General features: G+C 40.3%; 1 protein-coding gene across 6 annotated transcripts; it reads right to left on the bottom strand.

Moving 5' to 3' along the window:
- Positions 1-1,085: 1,085 nt before the first annotated feature.
- Positions 1,086-18,916, bottom strand: ush1c (Usher syndrome 1C). 6 transcript variants are annotated; one of them, XM_019263079.2, is made up of 20 exons: positions 18,804-18,916; positions 16,751-16,818; positions 15,225-15,368; positions 14,890-15,028; positions 13,991-14,099; positions 13,853-13,877; positions 13,673-13,730; positions 13,378-13,566; positions 13,215-13,274; positions 12,760-12,816; positions 11,774-11,916; positions 10,948-11,013; positions 10,710-10,858; positions 10,484-10,539; positions 4,510-4,551; positions 3,908-3,961; positions 3,657-3,756; positions 2,881-2,990; positions 2,652-2,707; positions 1,086-1,538 (listed from the first exon to the last, which is right to left on the bottom strand). In XM_019263079.2, exons 1-20 carry the CDS (start codon positions 18,837-18,839, stop codon positions 1,526-1,528), a joined length of 1,674 nt encoding a protein of 557 aa, XP_019118624.2. In that variant the 5' UTR covers positions 18,840-18,916; the 3' UTR covers positions 1,086-1,525. The 6 variants fall into 6 exon arrangements, 5 of the variants coding, with proteins under 5 accessions (XP_019118624.2, XP_027128964.1, XP_027128965.1 ...); XR_003461380.1 differs by lacking the exons at positions 1,086-1,538; positions 2,652-2,707; positions 2,881-2,990; ... (1 more) ...; positions 3,908-3,961; positions 4,510-4,551 and adding exons at positions 9,336-9,451; positions 9,682-9,846; positions 10,064-10,113; XM_027273166.1 differs by lacking the exons at positions 1,086-1,538; positions 2,652-2,707; positions 2,881-2,990; ... (1 more) ...; positions 3,908-3,961; positions 4,510-4,551 and adding exons at positions 9,645-9,846; positions 10,064-10,113.
- Between the last annotated feature and the right edge of the window lie 481 nt (positions 18,917-19,397).

The following is a 19,397-nucleotide window of genomic DNA, read 5'->3' as shown; positions in this document are numbered from 1 at the left end:
AGAGTGGATTACTGCACAGAGTGGTTATATAAGAGCTGCACAGCAAAGCAGCACACATGTAACAGTACATCATACACTGCTCGGCTTTTCTTTCCCCCCTTAAATTGGAAATTATCTTTAAAATTTACATTTAAACGCAATTAAATCTGAATATAAATCTGATCTAAACCCGTCATCAGATGACATCCTGCTTTATTAATAGTGTTTTAAAAACAGCTGGAAACTCTGTCATTCATTGGTATACACAAAAGGAGCACTATTGCCCCCTGTGGACATTTAATCACAACATTATATGATTCCTCATGCTTGAAGTAAATCGATTCAGAGCAAATAAAGAATGAGTAAAACCATCTTTGTTCACCTAAAGCCGCTTATGAATTAGCAGATTGTTTCTTTACCTTCTAAAACACCTTATACTGTGTCAGTCATGGACTTTATATTGATTTTGCCTCATTTCTACGTTAGAAAGTGAAAAAGTGCTAGAAAGCACACATCTACACCTACTATTGTATTTTTTCTGACACCACAGAAATACTGATTCTTTGATATGTGCTCTGGAGAATTTCGACCTTTTCTATCCTGGAAAGAGTTGCTAAAAAAGTTCTTTAAGTCACAATTGCAGAACTTTTGGTGATTTGAAGAACCTTTTAATGTTTAATCTTTTTTTTTCGTCCTTTCAAAGGCTCTTTGGTGTTTGGTGTTATTATTGGTTCGTCTTCAAGTCACCTTAGCAGCAAAGTGACCTACTGTAGTTTCGATAAAAACCAACAAAGGAACAGTTTGAACAGCCCTTTTTATGAACCTGATATAATGATGTATAATTAATATACACTGCACCTTGAATGAACTAAGGGACTATTTACACTAAATTCAGGGAAGATCTTGATAATAAATGGACAGAATAATAAAAAAGGTTCCTGTAAGACATCACCACCATGAGGAACCACTTCAGGTTGTGACTTGAACCTTTAAGGGTGAATACTTCTTTGTGGTCTTTCCTTTATTTCTAACTGCAGACACTTGGTATTGTGTTGTTGAAAAGAGCAAAGAAGAGAATGCAGAAAATCTGTATGCAAAGCAGAAACTCAGTTGTGAGAAGTCCTTTATTGGGCTTTGAAAAGGCACATTAGAGAGAGCTGTGATTGATTATAGGTCGCCTGTCTTAACCTGCCCTTTATTGTTTTACTGACAGAAGAGTCACATGGCTAAAAGGAAAGATCCAGATGACCAGCACGAATCTAATTAAGGTCAACCACATCCAGGCTTAAGAAAGGCGAGAAAGATTACTGGAGAGAACTAAATATTGACTGGATGGTGTCGATATATTGATGCGAGACGCAAGGTTCAATTCTCAAAGAGGCTATAGTAGTGATACGTAAAAATAAATGACGATCTTGTGTTCGTTCCTTTACAGGTAAATGTGAAGATGAAAAATGATTTTATTGTAATTAAGAAGACGCTGACTCAAAATGAAAAGCTTCTTCTTCTGGATCAGTTTGATTCTCTTGGCAGGCTGTTGATGGGATTAGAAGAACGTCCTGCAGGAGAAGAGGGAAAAATGAATTAACAACGTGTAAGATAAGAGCAGAGCTACTTTTAGCTGTGGCGCCAAATAAAGCCAGTTAAACGTGTTGTACTTTATTAACTGGACTGCTAAGAAATAGACTTTTTCATACTTTTATGTTTGCTTCAGCCACTGCACATTAAACACAACAGACCAATGCTCATGCAAGTGAGTAGAAACACGATAAGGGTTTAAACTGTCCTCAAAAACCTGGTCAAACTCTTTGGACATAGTACTGTGGCAGAGGAGAAAGCCTCGCGACAGTACCACCCAGTGTCACTTAGTGTTCATGTATGTCAGAACATGTAACAGTCCCGCAGAACAACATCAATCAGAACAACTGCTGAAGGCTGGCAGGAGTCCCAAGCTGTGTCCATGACCTGACGACGCAGGACAATACCACAGAGGCCACAGATGTACATATGTGTTTATATACGGCTCGCTGAGTCTGGATTTGACAGATTTATGGTGGAATGGGTCACTGATTGCATTTTAAATGTCTTCACTCAAATAGCATGACTGTATGGTTGTAGTGCACATGCTTCAGCAATAAAGGAGCAACACCCTGAGGCATTTTTCACATAGAACTGTGTGCATGAACTGTCACGCTAGCTTTTCGTGGGATAGCCATAACAGTAATGCATAAATCTGACCGTTTGACAAAAGGCGAGAGGCAAAGAAATACCAAAATATTCTGCTTGTTTGCTTCTGATTGGCAGGGAGACTGTCACATGTGCTCAAGAAAAAAAAAATGGGGCCAAACAAAATCAAGTGCCACACCAAACATCCTCTCTGAGACGTGCAGAGAAGAGGAGGAGGTCCGAAGTCTGAGTCGATTACCAGGACGAGGGTGAGGTAGGAGGAGAGGGAGGGCTAGTGTTGAAGTAGGTAGCCATGTCTGTACAGTGTTGCATTGCCTTCAAACACCTTTCTGTTCACAGTGGGACTGACTGATGCTGACTTAGGGCTGCATACACATGCACAGACACACAAGCCACGCTGTCACATACTGTAAATAAGATATGACGTGAACAATTGCTGTACACACATTTGGATAGGGAAGTAAATCATTATTAAGAATGCTTACACTTCGTCTTCATATTCTTTCGGGGGGGAAACGGCAATCACAACATCGATCCAGTCCTAAAAGGTAAAAAAAAGACAGTTACTTTCCTTTTGCCTTCGACTAAATCAATAAGAAATATCTGCAAATAAGAGTGTGACAACAACAAGCACGAAGAATCAAGCATTCAGAGGTATAATCAATAAAACAGCCCAGCTTTCAGGTTAAATAACATCTATCCTTTAAGTCCTACCCCTCCACTATTCCAGGCTCGAGCCAAAGAGTTTTGTCCCTCAGTCAAAGTGGCATCGAGCAGGATCTTCCCATTCACGGCCATAAGTTCATCCCCGGGTACGATGCCACCTACAAAACAGACACAGAAACGATTAGCTGACAAACAGTGACACACAGACTGATGTAGAGGTAAATATCGTCAGCATGAACACTTCTACATCCACTCAAGCAAACAGTTTTGGATGTTTCTATATTCACCAGGGACAGAAAAGCATGTGTCATTTACTGGTATTCTGATATTATTCGTAATAAACCCTCCTTATATTTCACCATGGAGACACTAATGACACAATAATAATAAAGCACAAATACAGGCACATATTGGACAGACAATAAACATGATGATTTACTTTCTATATGGCTTTTTGCCTCTGCAAATATTAAATGCATTTGCAGTGCTGTTCTGCTTAAGTGGCTGAACAGGGACAGGGTCTAATGAAGTCTAGACTCCATTGGCAGTTTATTAGGCACACTTAGGATGCAGTCTAATATGACAGCCTCACAATGAATGATGCAGTACCTTACTGAAGTTTTAATGTTTCGTTTTTGCTGTTCTGCTTTAGATCATCATTTTGGAGGATGTAGATTGTGTTGCTAAGTTGAATTGTATTGCTTTATGCTTAGAGGTGTTTCTAATATTTAATGTATTTCCTCAGAACCACCTTTAACAAATCTAGAAGGAAATGGATTTAAAGCTTATCCTGTCATGAGTTAAAATAAAAAAAATGTACTGACCGTGTTTATCTGCAGCACCACCTTCATACACAGAAGACACCACCAATTTCCCCAATGGAGAGTCTGCACCTCCCTCCAGAGCAACGTCAAGCTGTCCCGTCTTAAATAAATAAATTTAAAATTAACACCACATCAGTCACGTTACATGTTTTTTTAAATGTCCTTACATCTTAATTTGAAAGTGTTAAGTGAGATTCCTCTCATCAATAAACTGACTTATCTGAAGTGAAGGCAGAAAATGCTGTCAGTACCTTTTTGATTCTCAGCAGTCTCACATCTAGCCCCTCTATCTGGTCTGTAGAGAACTATGAACAAACGAAGGATTGAAGAAAGAGGCAGAAAACAACACCGCAGTTGCAGGGGAAGAAGTGAAACAGCAAATTGAGGTATAATATAAAGAATGGCTGTCTACACCCTGAAGAGCTGTCTGGCTATGCACAGATAAAAACAAGAGACTTAGTATACCACATCCTGTAAAGACAGTTGCTCTAACCTAATTTACTATATTTGACCCACAGGGTAGCTGCCAGAAGTTACAACAAACTAGCAAGTCTAGCTAATTTCTCTTCTAAACTCAGCCATATTTCTTGTGTAATATTATTGTGTAATTATTGTGCCATTTCCCATTTATTGGATTTGTCTTAATTGCTGTAGTAATGCAAGTTTTAAAGCATCTTTGCTGTAATCAAAAAGGCTGCTGTGGGACATTTTGTAACATCTGAAAACATTACCTCTAACTGATCCTCAAGTGGTAGCAGATGCACAGTGTTTACATTTCGAGAGCTAAGACATGTCAGCTTTAAACCACTTTAAACTGTTGCATTTCCTGCATTGTTGTATTAAAACATCATACCATGGAGTAGGGATCAAAGTCTTCCTCGTATTTCTGAAAGCCCTGTAAGAGATGCAGCATGCAGTTAATTTAAACAGATCCATATGTCAATAGGGAGCGAGCAAACGGAGCACAAAGATTCAACAACTGCCTGAAGTGCTAATCAGATTTCCTTTGACAACCAGACCTTTCTTTAAGTTTTCAGTCCATCCTGAATAAATGGAAACCATGGAGACACCCACAGTCATTAATTCAAAAAGTGCAGTGGCTTTTAAAGCCTCATACTTTAATTTAATTCACACAGAAAATCAGTCCTAATTATTCCTACCAAAGACGACAGCAATTTAATTTCATGGGAGGGAATGAAACAAAACTCCCAGGGAAAAGGACATCACATTTATCCAGCTACACCGACTCAGAGTACTCCCTGCAGAATAAACACACATTAATCTAACAGTTAATTTCCTGTGTTGTTGTTGTTGACATTCAACATTGGACATAAAAAAAATCTGACATTTGCAATGTTGCTGTGGCTGGACACAGCTGTTAAGGACAATATAAATGACATTAAGCATAACAGATAAATCAAATGAGACTGGTGAAGGTTCAACTTCTTTTCTTTTAGTAATACACACTACACAGTCTTCGATGTACAAGCCATCTGTGGCTAGTAAACCCAATAACAGTTAGACCACAACACATGCGTTCCCACCGACTGTATGTTCACAATACTAATGTGTATTCCACATCAATAAAAGCGCAATCATGCATGAGCGTCACAACTGGACCTAAAGGCAGTGATGCAGCCAACAGACAGAAGAGATAATGAAAAATTTAAAGGAAGAACCATCACTGAGGCTCCAGTCAACCATGAGGAAACCTGATGTGTGGGCATGGAGACAGAAAGTGGAGAAAGAGCGGGAGAAAGGAAGAGAGGTGGTGATAGGTATGGATTACTTGTCGTTGGTTGTTTGATTTAAAAGACGAGTTGAAAGGCACCATCCGTTTCAGCATTTCCGGAGGCTGAAATACAAGACCATGTATCACCCTTCAGCAATAGAAGAACATAAAACACAACCTCACTACTATACTATAAATTATTTTCTATATATAAAGTATGACATATTTTAAAGAGTAACTTAATATCAGGTTAAAAAGCAGTATTTTACTTGCATCTCTGGATAAAATAAAGTTGCTTTGGCTCTGCACCCACCCAGCAACAGATAAGTTGGGTTGGGTGTGCTCAGACGTGGGCTGTTACACCTATAACCACACCCAAAGGTGATATCACTGTGGACTGACACACCCTGGAGTGCACTGTGACATCACTGCAGCTAGGTGAGAAGTTGGAGGTTCTGTCTGATGGCCACCTACTCGGCTTATAAGAGAATAATTAAATTCTTTCTGTCAAAGGTATTAAAAAGTGTTGGTCCAATTCACAGAAAAACAAAATGAGGTATTATTATTAATATTATTATTGTCAACAAATGCCAACAAAAAACAATAATGTATCTCTGTCTTTCAATACTTTGAAAGTTCACTTCCTTGTCTGTGGCAATCAGCCACAAGATAAATGCCTCCCAAAAAACAGAGGTTGCACTAAAACAGGAGAAAAAAGTGCATTTGTTGTGGAAAATTTTTAATTGTGATTTAATACGCAAAAACACACGGCGATGTGTGTTTATTCATAGATTATAATGGAGATCCAATATTTGAATAAGTTGTGTCAGGCTTACAATACTGTCAGTAGATCCGTTCGTGGTTGGTTTGGGGCTTTTCATGAGATTTTTAGAAAAGAAATATAATGCTAGTCATAGTCTACATTTTCAAAATTCTTGGCCCAGCTGATGAAACACAGTGAAACAAACAACTACTTTAAAAACTCACTACAGTATGTGGTATAAAACAGTCCTTGGGTCCATTCAGACGAATTTTTTATATATATTCCAATTCATCTTATGAAATATAACATAAATCATCAATAGCACAGTTATGTACACAATCTAGCAATCTAGATTATTCTGGCAACTGGGTTAGAACATGTCAAGGGAAAGTGAATGATTTATGGCATCCCCTCCTGCAGCCACTGCAGTCAAGGTGGCCTCAGCATGACTTTTCACCTCCAGCTTGGGAGGTGCTCAGTAACTGAGGTAAAAAGTGTGCGGTTGTACTGATGTGCTCTCATGGAGTCAGAGGGTTACTGGAAAGCATTTCTCCACAGCAAATGGAGTATGAAGAATAAAAAAAATAAACAATCTGCTCTGTTTCATCAGAGTTTTTTTTTTTGAGGAAGGAGAAATGGCTCCCCTGTGTGATCTAATAAGCACAGATTGGCTTTCTGCGGAACAGCTGGACAGTCTGGGAGACTCACAAGGACTTAAAAAAAAGAGGCCGAGATTGAACCCTCACTCAGCTGATTGCTGTGTCCAATGTCTGAATGTTTTATGACCCTAATAAGCTGAATCAAAGTCTTCTGCGGGGAAGAGATGACTGCAGTGTGGTGTGATTCATACCAAGCCATCAGAACGTGCAGATCTTTGTGGTTCTGGTCGCTGGGTCTGGGACTGGGGTAGCATGACGGGTTTAGACATGACTGGGGCCATCTGACGCCTCTGGTTGGGGGGACTAGGAGCTAGTTGCTAGTGGGGAAAAACCATGTTTCCATGCAACAGCTGAGTATAGGTTTATATTTAAACATGTACATTTGATAAGTTATTTTATGACAGCATTTTCGTAGGGTTGTACAAATTCATAAAGCTTATAATTCTTACTAACAAAAGGGTGGGAGTGTTTGCAGAAACTCACCAAAGGAGAGCTTGAATTCGAAATTCGACTGGCATGGGAGGTATTTCTCATTACCTGAACCACAGTAAAATAAAAGCAGTCTTTCAGCCCCCGGCACATACAGGGCACTGCAGAAATATTAGTGCAACACACACAGACACCTCATTTCCATTTCCCCAGATATCAGAGCAAGGCTGAGGTTTCAAAGACATTCAATGCAATGGCCACTGAATGAAATGCAAACACATGCACACACTTACAATTATCAAATTATCTGTAACATGTGACATATAACTGCTCTCATCACCACTAAACACCATGCAACAACCCCCACACACAAGCAAACACTGAAACTGCATCTCTGAGTGGTTTTACCTCAGTGAGAAGAAAATTGTAAATAAATGACTGCCCAATTCAGTTATGCTAATAGAGTAGATCTCTCTCTCTTCATGCACGAAACGTCCCAATAGATAAAACAGCACATGCACATAAATCTATGCATCAAAAAGAATTGAGTCCTGCAGTCTTGAGAATGCATCAACACTGTGAGCTCTCCGTGCATTTCACTGAACCACTGACGCTTTTCTTCACAGATGGAAAAAGATCCTTGCCATCTATCAGTGTATTTAAAGGACCAGTGTGTAGGGTTTAGTAGCATCTAGCTCTGTCGTTGCTGACTACAACCTTGCTACATACATATGAATATGCTATTTTCCATATCTGCGATATTCTGTAAATACAGCGCCCTAAATCTTACACACTGGACCTTTAAAGTAAGGCAATAATGCAAAAAGCCACTCAAACACATCATTCCTCTCACAAGAATCTCAAACCTTTGGACTCGAGGGGTACGACATTTCACTGGTGTTAGACGAGTAAAGCCCTCCCCTTGGGAGATATCCACCTGACTCCCACTCACTCCTGTGCTCTGGAGGACTGGGAGGGTTTTGAAGGTGATGGTGATGATGCTGGCGGTACCCACTGAGGGTTCCTACTCGATCCTGTGAGTGTTGAGGGGGTGGAGGCGGAGGGGGAGGTGGTGGCGGTGGTGGAGGAGGGGGTGGCGGTGGAGGAGGCCGCGGAGCAGGCTGAGGGGAGGATGGAGGCCATGACGATTGAGGCGGAGGGGGATAGTGGGAGGATGGCGGGCGAGTGGGTTGGGGAGGATAGTGGGAGGATGGCGGACGAGTGGGTTGGGGAGGATAGTGGGAGGATGGCGGATGAGTGGGTTGGGAAGGATAGTGGGAAGATGGCGGGCGAGTGGGTTGGGGAGGATGAGCGTGAGGCTGCGGGTGAGGCCTGCGCCCCTTGTTGATTAATGTAGATGGGGCAGAGGGAGGTTTTCTAGTGTTGGGTGGAGAAGGAGGCTTCCGCTGTGGGGATGGTCGAGGGGGAGGAGGGGTGTAGTTGGGTATGGTAGGGTTCAGCTTAGGTGATGGTGGAGGGAGAGGCAAGGGAGGGGGAGGCTGGCTAGTGCTGGGCTGGGTGGGGGCCAGTCTCTTCAGAGGGCCCCTCAGGCTCTGATCCACCTCATCCAGGTTAATATCGTCAAGGTCAGTGGTGGCCAGTTGAAAGCCGCCAGGGAATTGCTTCACCCTGGGCTCGGAGGCAGGAGATCGTGGCGGGGAGCGCTTAAAGTCACAACAACATGAAAAATGACTCGTTTCACCTCATGTGTCAAAATAAGTTATTTGTTTTAAGTGGTATGAGCAGGTGAAGATAAAATTTAAAACTAAACACACTACTGCCCAACTTCATGCAGCATAAAATTCATGTATCTTAACATTTAAAGGGAAATAAGCTACAAAATGGCAGGAACAGAAGTCTTTTGCTGAACTCTAATGACTGGAAAAAAGGGCTGAACTTCAGAGCACCGCTCCGTCCTTTTCACTCATTAACATGCTGCTTTAAGCATAAATATGTTGACATATAGAGACAATCTAAACATTGTGGAAAAGAGTTGCCTCAGTGCTATCATCGTCAATATTACGCTACGACAAAATGTTATGGAGGAGCTGCAGGAGTACAGAGAGGTTTCTACAGAGGAGGTCTCACTCTGTACCTCTGGAGTGTCGTTCTCCACGCAGGAGATCTGCTCCAACCGAGTCTGACAAAGGCGCTCCACCCAGTGTTGCACTTTCTCTGACTCCTCTAGGTCTTCTCTCTCCGTCTCTGAAACCTGGTGTGTAGCCAAGGCCATTCAGCATCAGACAACAGGAGATATGAACACATATGCTCAGCTTTAAAACAACCTTTAGTGCAATACAGGATTTACAAAATGAATGCATTTAGTGAAAACCACAACTTAACACCCCGAAAACCAAGTTTAAGTTGTGATAAAGAGCAATATAAAGTCAAATGGTTCACTATGGTATAGTCCGCTGCACAAACACTCCTCTGTTTTCATACCTCCTGAACCAGCCGATTGATCTTTAGTTGCTTCTCTCGTTCATACATCTCTTCTTTCTCCTTGGCGAGTTTCAGCTCAAACTCCATCTGCTTCTTGTTTTTTCTCTGCTCCTGCAGTGTGTCTGTGTTGGACACTTTCTTCTTTTTCTTCTTCTTTTCTCCTTTCTGAGGTGTCATCGGTTAGTCAAAATAAAAAGCATGGGACAGACAAATCTGCCACTTCAAACCACACAGCATGACATGCATAAAGAGCCAGCATCGCTACAGTGTGTATAACTGATAAAACAACGGCAAAAAAATATGTAAGGCCCGCTTTGTCATAATTACATAAGAACCAGTAGCCACTCTTGACACCACACTGAACTCACACAGCTGACAGTACCTTGCGGATTGATGGCATTTTCCCCTCATATCGATAAAACCAGCCAAATGCTAGGGATGGAGATGAACACAGGTCAGTCTAATACTGTAAGTATGTTAAATTTAAGCCAGAGTCTCAGCAAACTCCAAGCAAGGTATCCATTTTAAAATGCATGACAATACTGAGGAGCCACAACACAGCAATCAGAAAAAGAAATTAAAGATTTAGGCCATCTCCAGTTCAGCAAACTCTTCAGCAAATCCAGTCTTTCCGCTTCAGAAATAATCTTTCAGTAGCTGGATTTTGGTTGTCATTGTCATTTCTCGACAGCCTTTAGCTATAAAAAATAATTGCATTTTGGTTGTCAAAGGAAATCTGGCACTAGTCTGTTTGCACAACATCCTCCAGCAGCTGTGACCACAGCTGAGGCTCCAGACTCACTTCTGTGTCCTGTTCTTCCTCCTCGTCTTCCTCTGCGAAGAAGCTAGCTTCCTCACCTGACAGAAGAGGCCATAAAAAGCAGCACAGCACACAGAAGTGACAGACACAGAGAGAGAGACAGGTTGCATGCAGAGAGGAGGGGAAATAAGGTGAAACCGAGGCAAGAGTTACAACTACCACTCAGATTCATGCTTTTCAGGATGAAGACTCTTTCAAGTGTCCTTACGAGAACTCTTGGCCTTTGCGTTTTTCTTGTCAGCTGTGGCAGGTGATGGGCTCTTTGGAGCTCGAGGGCTTTTAGGGCTCTTGGGCCTTTCTTTGGCTCCCCAGTCCTCTTCCCACTCTTTGTTGTGCTTCTTTTCAACAGCCTCAATCCTACACAAGATGACAAAACAAGTGCAAGATGTGAGATACTTTATACTCGCCTTTACACTTCATCAAAAAACACAAAATGAGTTGTGTACTTCTCCATCTCTTTCTTATAGCGATCGTCCTCCTCTGCTGTTTTCTGAGAGATCTCCATCTGTCTCCTGTAAAACACATGGTGAATATAACAATAAATAAAACTGTACACACAACATGCTGCAGTACAGGCTTATAAATACAGAATATATTATTTTAATCCAGTTCATGGCTGCTATTCAGAGTGTAAATCCTGCAACACATGATATGCGGTCCCATTACTCATCCAAGGATATTGCTGGCATCAAAGCACGAGTGTGTCCTCTGAATTTACTGATGCCTGAGGAGAACGTGCAAACGATTTAGTAAAGTGGACATAAATCGATATAGTGATGTAACTACACAGCAGTGTACGTGAGGGTTCTCACTGCAGCTTCCTTTCACTTTCTTTGTACCTGATATGTATAGATGTATGTTTGTGGAGAGTATGCCTATGTCTGTATGTTTGTTGTTTTATGCAATTCCCTGAATGCATCTGAAGTATTTGATTTTAGGGCGACAGGAGAGGTTTGATGCACAAAGGAAAAGAAAAGAAGCAGGCTACTGCAAATACAGAATTTGGCAATGACTGACGGACAGTGATGAAGGAGGCTGTCTCTAAAATGTCAGTCAACAGCTTGACTATTAGGGGATGACTTTCAGTTTCAGACTGACCGAATGTTAGTGCATGTTTCTGGGGCAAAGGCTTAAAAAGACTAAGCCTTCCAACTTAAAGTGGATAAAAAGCGACTACTGGGCATACTCTACCAGCTGTATCAAAATGCCAGCCAATTTTCTCAAACAAACACTTGTCTGAAAGAATAAGAGAGTTTTGTGGTGTTCACTCACTGCCTCTCCTTCTCTTGCTGCTCTTTAAGGATTTTGTTGGTCTCCAGTGCCACTTTCTTCTGGTGCATCAGCTCCTGCCTGTCCAGCTCCCTGCGGGCCTCCACTGCCAGACGCTCCTCATCTGTCATAAACAGCTCGCTGCCCTGAGAGAGCAACAACAGCAAGAGACTATAATCAGGGAAAGACTTTGTACACAGCAGGGGTCCCTCAAACTTTTTGGCTCTGGAGAACAGCAGGCAAGCCCAAACCGGTCTCACGAGCCAGGGAGAGAAAGGACGTGTCTGTTTTTGTCACGTAGCATCTTTGAAGCCTCAATCACAAATGAAGAATGGCTGATCTGTAGAGTTCTGTAATTAGTTTACTACATACAGCATACACAGATACAATACCTATATAGTACATACTAGAAATGCTGTAATGTACATAACTAAGAATATTTACTTTTGCAGGGTTGAAAAACAACTTTATGTCTCTACACACATACACATACACACAAACACACAGAAATGATTAATGTTTCTCCTGCAGGCAGCCGGCCTGAGAGACAGGCTAGGTAATGTGATGTCTCTCAAACAATATGGCAAATTAATGAGTGTGGTGCAGGAATGCAAATAGAAGAAAGTGGAAGTTTGTGTTCACACATCCGTAACAAATGATCCCTGAACTGTTATTACTTTGTGAGTGGTTTTTAAACATCGATCAGCAGATTGTATTTGCATCTCTTGTTTTTCCATATCAGCATTATCCTATGATACCAGTCACATGATACAGAATGATTCCAGCCATTTTATGATCACCATTTTGTTTTACCACCACCGCTGTATAATTATTTCTTTGTGATTTATCATATTTAAATTGATTGGATACATTTAATATACCAGAAAAAAACACAAGAGTTATGAGTTGAGCTGCAAAAGAGGAGAGTATTGAATGCCCTATAACTTATTATTACTTTCAATTATACATAATGCAGTTTGTGTACTTACGGCTCCAGTCAGAACAGTAATAGTCAGACTCCTGCTGCTCTTCAGGACTCTCACAGCCTGGGAATATAATAACAGAAAACTTTTTAGGTTTAAGATATATTTAACTCATAAAATTAAATGTATCAAGAGCCTTTGTGATGTGCGTTTATCAGTGTGGGACATTATCACCAACTGCTGGTAAATACTGTTATCTCCATCAGCCACTTCGGCAATTAACCAACAGTCCACAGGGGATTATTTTGGCTGGTTAAAGCCTAACAGTGAGTTGAGCATAGACCAAATGCTGTCAGTGATATCGGGATTTAACTTCTACTGGCATCACAAGCTCAGATACACATATACCTCATGATGCTGTGGGTGCTTTGGATAAAATGTATACAAAATTCTACATCTAGTAATAACAATAAATCTAATTAGACTCAAGCTATTGCAAGTGGACAAATAATTGAATTTACCTCTTTGTGGTCCGCAGTGGTGAAATCCACCCCGTTAACCTCCACAATCTGGTCTCCAATCTACATTTTGGGATAAGACATAGACACAGATGCGGTTCACAGCAGGCAGCTTTTTGGGTCTCAAAATTTCATAGAGATGTTCCGATCATTTTAAGGAAATCACCTCAAGTCCAACTTCTGCAGAAAGGGAGCCTGGCTTGACATTACTGATGTAGATGCCAGGTTTCTGGGTTGGACCACTGGAGATGCTGATTCCCATACCCTTAGTACCCACAAGGCTGAGGAAAACCTTCTTCTCCTTGATTTCTTTGCCTCCAATGGACGCCAAGCCTGCAACGCTGGTTTTTTTCTCCTGCAGCACAACAGCAAAAAAGAAAGAATTTTAAAAGTCCATAAAAATGTTGATGTGATCAAACTTTTAAAACTGAAAAATGTCATGAAGTAAATCTGTGTCTTACTCCTGACTCAGACACAAACTGGTCAACAAACTGCCACTTGAGGGGTTCATCTGATGAGCTGGGAGATATTAATACAAGCAAATTAGAACAAATTAGAACAGTGATCTTTGCACATGACTCCCCCCCATAGAGCAACAATAAATATTGAAATGGGACCTATATTACAATCAATCATCTTACCTTTTCACTGGGATCATCCCCACATCTGCACAGATGAAAAACAACAACAAATAAATTCAAGTCAACAATGTCATCACTGTTATAAATGAATCATGAATCATGCTGCTGCTGTCGTTGTTGGAAATTGAGTTGACGTACGCCTGACTTTGAGTGACACAGTCTTCTTCGTCTTGATGAGACTGATGACCTCCTCGTGGATACAGGAGGAGATTGAGTATCCGTTGATGCGCACAATCTCATCACCAATCTATAAATTAACACAGGATGGGATATTAAAGATGCGGCCTTCACTTTTAATATGTCAAACCAGATCACAGATTAAAATTATTGCCACACCAACTATTTACATCCCTGTCTGCTGAACATACCAGCCACAATATGATCTATTTATTTGTGTGATCTATTTACATTTTGATGCTTCAGAGTTTTAAGGTTTGATGCTCATAGCTCAAGTGACATTTTAGACAAGAGACTGCCTTTACCTTGGATGTAGTAACAAAGTCTGTGATAATACACAATGACTAACAGAGACTGTCTCCTCTGTGTTAAAGCATCAATCTAAATATTAACTTTCTCTTTCATAACAGGAGTTGTTTCTTTTATTTAATGTCCATCTGGGTAAAACTGGATCATCAGTGTCAGACATGCAAACTGTGAGTTTTAAAAACATGGAGCTTTACCCCACCTAGTGGATTCTGGTATTATGACACTGACACTTTTATAATTTGACTGACCATAAAAACACAACAATGAGTGCCTTGCATAATATTTCATACTAATTCATTTATTGATTAAGTATTATATTGAAAATACAGTAATTAAATACAATATACCAACAGTTTGTTGTTGTTGTGCAGACTGCACAAACCATTGGCAGTGGCACCCTTTATTAAAACTAGTAGTTTTAAAATGACTACTCATACTACCATTACTAAAGTATAATTATTCTGCATGTAACTCACATTTACAAAGTAGTTTGGATCTATGAAAAATATACAGAAACATAAAGGAAGTGGAGAACATGACAGTTTAAGTACCTGAAGGCCAACATTCCCAGCCTGACCATCTTTGACAATCTGTGATATGTAGAGACCACAGCCAAACTCCAGCCCTCCTCGGACACTCAGACCCAGTCCATCACGATGTGTCCGATCTAAACGCACCTCTTTCAGCTTTCTGCACAATCCGGAGCGAGAGGAAGACATACAAAATTATGTATGAGCCAGGTGAAATTTAGAGGGGAAAACAAAGACGATTACAAACAAGGGACATTATAGTATAATTAAATCTTCCTTGTAGTTTTGTTTTCATTACATGGGCACATATGTGATACAGACCAGACGTACACAACATGAGTATATGCTGTACTCACCGTGACCTCTTGGGGGTGAGCAGGTCGTACTCCACCTGGTGTTTGAGTGGGATGAGAGGTCGGATGGCATCAAACAGGGGCAAGCGCTTTGGTTCATTAATGACCAGCTTCAGATCCCCGACCAGCACTGTCAAATCCATCGACCTGACAGGAAAGGGGGATAACTAAAAGATAAGTTTTTAGCTTATATATGTAATGACTAAAAAAGACACAACTAAAGGTGCAGTTTCAGAGGTGCAGTTACCTTGATGAGAATATCATCCACGACATTGAACACTTACTTGTTTTTAGCATGAACAGAGCCAAGATAAACAGACTTAATAGTTAGATTTATAGATAATGAATGTCATATGGACTAAATGGAAGTAATAATATTGGATCGAAGAGGAACTTATCAGCCATAAGATCATTAAAGTCCACTTGTAAAAAAAATTCCACATATTTAGCATTAAACTCCGTAGGAATAATCACAATGTTTTTTAATAAAAGGAACAAAATCGATACAGAAGAAAGAGAGATATGGTCTTTTATTTTTACTTAAAATGCATCTTGACAATAGTTCTGTCAGATAACTGGGTTATGCTAGCAGTAACAGTATGCTGGCCTGATGAGCTCACTTCTTTCTAGCTCCATGCCTCCAGATGTCATACGTCTTTTTTCACCTATGAAGTACTGTAGTACTTTCCAAGATCTGTGTAAACCTTTAATATCTTCATATTCTATTTTAAACAGTAAAAATATAAAACAATTATATATAAATACTGGACAAAACAATCCAACCATCTTTGTTTCACAATTCAGATGAAGACAAAAGGCACCGAGAACAGCAATTAAAGTATCATAGTAATAGCTACAGTATAAAATCTGTCCACCTGGCCTCCTGCTTGAATTATTAATAGCTGCCATTTCAGCCCGGTTTGGAGGATGAACATAAAAAGAGCTTTTGTGGGTAACTGGCCAGGCTTGTCGGAGCACAGTGGAAACTGATCAGAGGCTTAACCAGCGGGACCACAGAGCTCTGCCTCTGTACAAAGATTAATTGAAACCTAGACCTGACCTTAGTCCCCCCCTGCCCTCTGAGATCAGGCTGTTATCAGAAACCCAGATGGAGTGCACAGTTTAAACCTGGAGGTCTGTGTGCATCAGAAATAAGCGTGACAAGAGTACAGGTTTTTGAAAACTAAATGTTAGTTAAATAAGCGAGTTGTAAGAAGATGGCATTCGGGCATCATTTCACCTGCAGATAATATAGTACAAGAGGGAATAACAGCAACACTGGAGGCAAATGAGAATGTAATATAGCCTTTTATCTTAGTGTAGAAACATTACTAAATACTACACGATAGTCTTCTTAAATAACACTTTATCAGTTCTGGTTCAGAGTGGAAGTTATTTAAGGACATCATTTATCCAAAACAGTCAACATTTTATTCATTTAGGAATACAGAGGTATGAATATACAGATGTGTGCATGACAGACAAAACAAAACCACAATCCACACTAAACCATGACAGATGTTACTCACTGGTGATACATGCGGAGGACATCATACAGGTAATCCTTCTCTGCTTCATTTTCAATCAGCAGCTCCACCTGCAAGAAAGGACAAACATCTGGTGTCATCCTTCATCTGACTGTGAAGCAGAGGAAACGTCAGCCCAATGGTACACACTGTACCTCTCTCCTGTGGTCCTGTCAACACCACATGGGGGGCAAACCATCTGTGTGAGTGTGAGTGTGTGTAGGAGTCATACAAACCTGATGGTGGCTCAGATGCAGCAGAATTGTTTTGAGGAAACGCTTCGGCCAATCACGGATATAACACATTTCACTCTTTTTTCCGTTAAGCCTTAAACCCAACCTTTGTTTTCATATCAGGATGATAGAACTAAGCTTTGTGGATGGTGAGACTCCTTGGACTAAGGCAGGAGTAATGGACTGCCCTTCCCTAAGCATCAAACCGCTGGGAGTGAATAATGGCAGCACAGGTGAGGATAGGCTGCAGTAGGAAGGTCAGCAGTGTCATCTTACATCTCAGACACAAGCAGAGGTGAACATTCACACCCAACAATCACACACACACACACACACACACACACACACACACACACACTTCATCATAAGCAGTGTGCACTCAAAGGTCAGTCTTATAGAGAGTAAAAACACGTGTACATAACTACATATACACATTCAGACACTCCTGTATCATTTTATGTAGGCATTAAAGCATCACCTAAGACTCATGGTAATCATAAATGAGGACTATTCTATGTGGACCCTGCTGAGAAGTGAGGGTGTGTGTGTGTGTGTCATAGTGTTTATGACAGTCATAAATTTCTCTTGCTCAGGGAAGTTACACAGTCAGCCTGAACTAAATGTAGACTTTGGCACCATAAAACAACAAAGCAAGAGATCACTGGTCCATAAGATACCCTTTGTAAAAATACACGGTACTAGTTTAGAGATTCAGATTGTTTTCACAAAATACCTATGTAGCTTTGTGCTATTACAATGTACAAGGATTGCAGCACATACAACAAACCCGTAGAAAACAAAACACATTTTAAATTGATAAACCAGGTAATAAGTCATCTGTGAATGTACGGTAAAACTAGACACACTCTCAACCAAATACAGTGACTATGATAATGTCTCCAAAAAGAAACAAAGTCTGATTGTGCTGTGCTGGCCCCTCAGCCTCTAATTAAACCCATAAATCGTCCCATCTCTTCCGCTCAACTGCTCATCTCTGACACATCGACATTATCTAACACTGAGATGCCCTTTGTGAAGAGCCCGTAATATGGGACCCTGCCCGAATGTGTGCAGCACAGATGGCTGTGTGACGATCCCTACATGCTCTGAGGGGCTGAAAACGCCCTGAACATATCATGTTCCCTTTGTTATCTTTTACTCATAAATACCTTTTCAGGGTGCAATGTGCCACAAACCCAACCACAAAATATGATATCATTTGTGCCTAATTACTAATACCATAAATTCAAATAACATTTATTTTATCCTGGATCTCAGCTGCATGATGTTTATCTAAGACAGGACAGGTACCAGACATGGGACAAATACAGAAAGGATGTCCTCCAATATGTCTGCTACTTTAAGGTCTAAAGGAAAACATGAAGAAGTAGGTCAAAATATGCTTATAAGTCTGTTTGAATGTTCTTATCTAACAAACAAAACCCTACACAATCAAAGAAATGAAACTATCTATTAGCGACACTAATTAAGTTAATATTAAGTTCTGTATATTATTTCGCCTATGGGTTTTATAATTAGTGATACACTTGTGATAAATTATATTTTAAACATGGAGCTAATACCATGACATGTCTACATTATTTTAACTAGTTATTTTTTATTTGCTCTTTAAAAAAATATCCCTAAATTATTTTTTAACTGTTGTTTCCTTTTCGGGAGGCTGTCCGTCAGGCCTATGTCTGCGTAACATCCCACTGAAAGAGACACCTGAGCAGGTGAAGTGAGAACCAGGTGGAGAGGGAGCTTTTTTTTAAAAAGAGCTTTTTAATTAATACACGAAGAGGACAGTGTCTGTGTCTTACCTTGTGCCTAAATTCCCGAGCAACTTTCCGCTCCATCGCTGAGAAATAGCAGCAAACGTTGCGACGTGAGATCCCGGTGTCGGTGAAGTTTGACAGGACAGGAGCGGCGGGGTCAGGACGCCAAGCTGGTCGTAGTAAAAGGTAAAACATCCGGTTAAGATTTTCACAGTAAGAAAATAATTAACGAGGATACAATGGTTTTGTTAATTAATATGACTAAGGTGAGATTTTACAAAAACATAGCTTATTATTACTATTTGTACTATTTGTGTGTACTTCGGGTTCCCCACGTGTTTCAAATGTAGGCTCTTATTTTGAAGGAACAAAGGTTTACCCTCTGTTTGTTTGTTTGTTTACTAAACTTGACAGGTGGTGAGTTGTCCATCACTTATGACGACAGTTAACTTTACTTATTTTTGGTTGTATTGGAAAAACTGTAAAGAGACTGTATAAGAGATACACGTGTTAGATACATACTGGACAAAGAAGGAGAATTTTACTTCAAATGACCTCCTGAATTTTAACAACATAGCTGGCTTTTACCTTTATTACAAAAAAAACACTAATTACCTTAAATATAAGATAATTAACACC

The sequence above is a fragment of the Larimichthys crocea genome, chromosome XXI, assembly GCF_000972845.2.
Source record: "Larimichthys crocea isolate SSNF chromosome XXI, L_crocea_2.0, whole genome shotgun sequence".
NCBI lineage: Eukaryota > Metazoa > Chordata > Actinopteri > Sciaenidae > Larimichthys > Larimichthys crocea.
The sequence above is the reverse complement of the archived record's forward strand: the minus strand, read 5'-3'. Positions and strand labels throughout refer to the sequence as shown.

What these genes read in the sequence shown, in the direction of transcription:
- ush1c (XM_027273163.1), bottom strand. An exon ending in TCAATCGGCTGGTTCAGGAG is followed by an intron (nt 9,452 to 9,681) that starts GTATGAAAACAG and finishes GCTACACACCAG; the next exon opens with GTTTCAGAGACGGAGAGAGA. An exon ending in AATCAAACAACCAACGACAA is followed by an intron (nt 4,552 to 5,445) that starts GTAATCCATACC and finishes CATCTCTTACAG; the next exon opens with GGCTTTCAGAAATACGAGGA.